The sequence below is a fragment of the Morone saxatilis genome, unplaced genomic scaffold, assembly GCF_004916995.1.
Source record: "Morone saxatilis isolate NCDOM2014 unplaced genomic scaffold, NCSU_SB_2.0 Contig0, whole genome shotgun sequence".
NCBI lineage: Eukaryota > Metazoa > Chordata > Actinopteri > Moronidae > Morone > Morone saxatilis.
The window spans coordinates 19316870-19321991 of NW_023339650.1; the positions used below are offsets into that span (position 1 = coordinate 19316870).

General features: G+C 38.1%; 1 protein-coding gene across 1 annotated transcript in view; it reads left to right on the plus strand.

The window, feature by feature from the left end:
• The first annotated feature begins 202 nt into the window (after positions 1-202).
• The window catches only part of LOC118321816 (eotaxin-like), a 7852-nt gene continuing 2932 nt past the window's right edge, over positions 203-5122 (plus strand). Inside the window, exon 1 of the mRNA XM_035653338.1 lies at positions 203-350. Coding sequence (XP_035509231.1) covers positions 275-350 — 76 coding nt within the window. The 5' untranslated portion in view covers positions 203-274. The remainder of the gene's footprint in view (positions 351-5122) is intronic.

Sequence of the window (5122 nt, forward strand, 5' to 3'; positions counted from 1 at the left end):
TCTAGCAGTAAGCTTGTCAGTATCTTGTCTGATCCTCAAATTATATTTTCAGTCTAATGGGCCTTTGTTGGGTTCTATATCTATATCCATATCTCTAATGAGGGGCGGATTGTGATAGTGCCATGAAGCACGTCATCAATACCTCACACAACCAAACCCACCAAGATTATCATTCTGCGTTTACCAATAAAAACCCAAACGTCCTTCAGCTTGTGTAGTTGCAGCCTGATCATTCAACCAGTCAACCAGATAACCAGACAGCGCATTGGTCAAAATGTCTACGAGGATCCTGTCCATCACTCTCCTCCTGCTCTCAGTGTGTCTGTGCTTCCAGGCCTCTGCAGGCAACCGTAAGTACCAAATAATTACCACATTATACTGAGCCAGGCATTTCATTTCTTACTTCACTTTAACAAATATTAAAATACCTTTTTTCACTCACGTTTTCCATTGAGCTGGTTTTTTATAAAGTACACACTTGAACACTTGTAGTATGTATATCGCCTCATTTCATTGATTTCAAGGGGAAGCCAACATAAATGCTAATACATTTGATATTGTCGTCTGCCATTAAATGCCATAGGAAGACTGTGACAAGTGCAGGTGTTCAGGTGTTTTACTCGCAAAGTTTTTGTGCTTCATCGTCAACTCTGAGTGAGGACGTACTTACCGAGGTATCTAATTGGTATCGAAGATCATGGAATTTCACTGGTATTGGTATCATGACATCCCTACCACATATATTAGTTTGAACTCACTATAGTTTAATGTGATCACAATGACTCTGTTTCAGTTCTTCACAGTGTAAGAAGCGTTACAGAGTGAGGAACAGGAAAAGCCCAACCTGCTACAGCTGTATCAGATTATTTAAATGGCTGACTTATATTCACTGACTTATGAACCATCAAAGGGATTTCAGCTGTTTTCCAGAATACATAGGCCTACATACATGTATGTAGATACAGTCGAACAGGATTCTATTTCAAAATCTACTTTCTACTACAAATCAATATGCTCTATCAATCTCTCATGTTCTCTGTTCGTCTCAGGGCGCATGGTTGGCAGACGTCCACCTCCTCCTCCTGCTGTGTTAATGGTTTTCCACCTGGAAAATATCACAGTGCCGTGACTGGGAACACGTATAGGAAAGGCTGACGGTCCCTGTGTGGAGGCTATAATGTAAGTTAATACATGTTGCTCAACACTCAAACATACACATACAGAACAATCTTCATCACTCTATTTATTTATTTTTTCAGTTTGACCACAGACAGAGGAGAGGCCTGTTTTGATCCCAATAGTGAATGGGTGAAGACGAGTAAGTTGTACCAACACACATACACACACACACACACGGTATGTACACAAAAACACTGATGTCTCTCTCTCTCTCTCTCTCTCTCTCTCTCTCTCTCTAGTCACCGCCAATATGACAAAGCTGTGAAGCATCGCCGCCTCTGATGGAAACATTTTCCTTCTGCTGTTTGAAAACCTGCAACTTCACTCATATATCGTGCTGCAATAATCCCCCTGAATGTTCAAACCTCGATGCTTGCAACTGAGATCAAACTAAATAATAAAAACAAAGTGTAATATGAAGCAATAAACGTATTTTCTATCCCAAACCATGACGTTTTTTTGTTTGTTTTCTCAATAAATGTTTAAATCAAAAATAAGATATGTTGCTGATCATGGCCTTCTTAGAAGTCATGTGACATTGATTCCTTTCTTATAATAAACGTCTTGCTTCCAATCAACTGCTATCTTGATTAATACAGACGCTGCAAACAGACAAGAAGGGATGATTACGACAGTGAAGTTCGTAAGTTTAGTCTGTTTTGGAGTAATATTTATTTCTTCCTGTGGGAATCAGTTGATCGACTGGAAGCAAGTGGAAACTAAATGAAAATAGGAAACTAAACTTTTATGCTTACTGTGATGAATTTCATCCTGTTCTGAGGAAGTGTTTCTTATTGAGTAATTAAGTTCTTTAGAGTGAGAAAAAGAACCTTTGATATCTGTCACTACACTGACCAGCATGAGCAACATAGATTTTAAAGTTTAAGTCAATCTTAAAACTGCATGTCGAAGAGCCTCGAAGAATGAATTAAAGTTATAATTTGTTGTTGATCGTTTTCATAAAATATAGTGAACAATTGAATTGTGGAGAATCTATAACTGATCTAATGATGTGCAGCATGTATTTATATTTATATTTGTGTAGGAGATCAAAACGAATTTTAAGAATCCAGAACAGGCCTTTATTGGAGACCTGCGCTTATTTGTCAAAACGTGTAGCCACATCAGGCTTTTAATTGAGATCTGCGTCTATTAGGGACCCTGCTTTTATTGGAAGTTTTACGGTATGCAACAACTGTGCTAAAGCATGTGAGGATAACAAGAAAGAAATTCTATCTCTCTACATCTCCAGCAGGGACGTAAAATACGTTGTCACTGTGATCTATTGCATGTTGTCCTATCAGTAAACTAGACAGTTAGGACATTCTAAAGCACTGACACAGGTGATATGTTTGAACTTGAATGAACTTGAAACTAGACTTTGGTGCCATCTAGTGGTTGTTACAGGTGTGAAGTGAAATGTAAAAAACAAAACTAGATGTTTACACACTCAGATGCCAATTTATTAGTTTCACCTCACCAAACTATCTACAGCATATATGAATCATTAGATATAAGACACTGTGTGAGTGAAATAATGTATTAGTTTAATTAAATAACCAGAGCTGACGGATGTATTCATGTGTTTATTATCAAGTGTATTTATGAATGTTTACACGTTATTGAATACAATGTTATGCTCAGGTAAAGTTTGTATTATTACTATGCATCTTAAAGTCAACTCTTAAATTTATTAAATTATCTGAGAAAATGTTTAGAGATATTTATTTGAAAAGCTTGTGATATCTTTCATCTAAAGGAGATGTTGTCCAATCGTGACATTGGTCAGAAACAGATGTTGCATATCCTGCATGTTTATGTGTTAGACTTAAGTCATCAAAAGACTGTAGGTGTAGAGTTTTCAGATAATGATCAAATCTGAAACCATGCCATGCGGCAGCTGTGGTTAGTGGTTGGAACATTTAATTAACCACAAAAACATTAAGTTGAAATGCATTTCCTTCAAACTTCAACACGCACAGGAAATAAAACGTCTCTGTTTATCATGTTGTCATCGCCCAATCTTGTCATTGATTTTCCATTTCAGTCTTCCATTCACACCAAGTAGCACTCTATCGCCTCCAAAAATTCACACACAGACGAATGTGTGTGAATGAGTTTACGCCAAATTAAGGAGCAAACTTAACTCTATGTGAGCAGTTATTTTGTCTGTTATTACAGTCAGTGCCACAATAAAGTTGCTGCCACTGACGTGTCTCTGCTATCGTTGTAAAACAACTGCACAAACATACTGTAAATTTAAAAAAAAAAACTGCTAAACTGCTATTTGAAACCTGGCTAACAGCAATTCCTGGGCTGCTGTACTGTGTTTTTACCCTCTATTAAATGACTATCTGATGCTTATGGCATTGTCTGATGGCTTATACAAGTTTGAAGGCTCAAAAGCATCAGTATGCTTCAGATAAAGTGTTTGTTGGATTGTCAACAGCGTCTGACCCAACATACAGCAAACCTCGGTGTCCAGCAGGAACCAGTTTGTCAAAGTGGTTTACATTCTGCACACACGATGGCAATACAATGTTTAAACCCTGAACCCTGCCTAACACACTGTGAAACCGCCAAATACAGCGACAACTGTCACCTGTCAACTGAAACTTTTAACTTAGACATCTATACATTCACATTTTGACCTACAAATGACCAGATAAGTTCTTACTGGGATATTATGGGATGACTAACATTCTTTACACTGACATATCACTGTCTGCTTGGTCTCATCGTTCTAACTTTACATTATTCACCAGAATTATCCCACACACATACTTTATGTATGACTTATCTAGTGGTGGGCTGTTTCTTTGTGCTGACATCAGTTTGCTGAGTCACAACCAAAGCATGTCTTCTCTCTGTATTGTAAATCACATGATTCACAGGCCCCTCTCAAACCAGGAAGTGACAAGTTGCTGCCTCTTGTCATTTAGGTGAGTACATTTGCCACCCAGCCCTGCAGTGGGCATAGGGGGTATGTGGTAACAGGCCACTGAAACTCTCACTGGGTGATTTAGGTGTTGCAGTCAGAATCAGTGCCAGCCTTGGTGGTCTGACAGGGTCTTCGCTCTTACTCCAGTCTCCAAAGGTGATACCAGTGGCATTTTAGGTTTGGGTCAATCATTCAGGGTCATGTGCCACTTCCCAATAATCTTGCTGGTGCTTTTTTTCCTCATAAAGACTAAGCTGAAGAGCTAGAAAATCCATTGTAGTAAATTCAAGGTCGTAGCTGCTGTAGCTCCCAAGTCTCCATTCTTTTTGGTTTCAGATTTGTCTCAGTCTTGATGACTTTTGTTCTTCGTTCACTTGGCTGGAACAGTCTTGTGTCTCGACAAAGTCCAGAAGGGGTTTTCTTTCTTACTGTTAGACAGGCTGGCCAGCTGTTCTGATGTTTGCCTCATTAATAAAACTGTTTATTAGGATAATTTAATGTGACATAAATTAAACTTTGTCTATTTTGTTCTCATCTCTTGTATTCTGATAATTGTTTCTATCATCTAGCTAAATTGTTGTGTTGTTTCCACTAGATTATTTACTGATGTCTGAGCCTGGGGTCATGACATCTATTAATTTAATCTATGTAATTACCATAATGTGCTGCCAGTGGTGTGCTCAGGCTACATTATTTGACCAAATGGCAAATATAAAAAATAAGAATGCCTACTGCACCACCAGCTATTTACTGTCCCTGTTTCACACTCAACCAAGTGTATCCAAATCATAAAAAAGGAGATTATATTTTGACACTTGTCTCTCTTGCTTTCTAGCCATGGATACATTCACAACCTTTTGATATACGCATGATTGAAACCTTTGCTGCCACACAACCGCAGAATAAACAACTTAGTGTAACCCGGACAGAAACAGTGACAGTAAGCTAAACTTTCTGTTTCATGTTATTTAAAGAGCGAAATAAATAAACATGTCAAAAGGT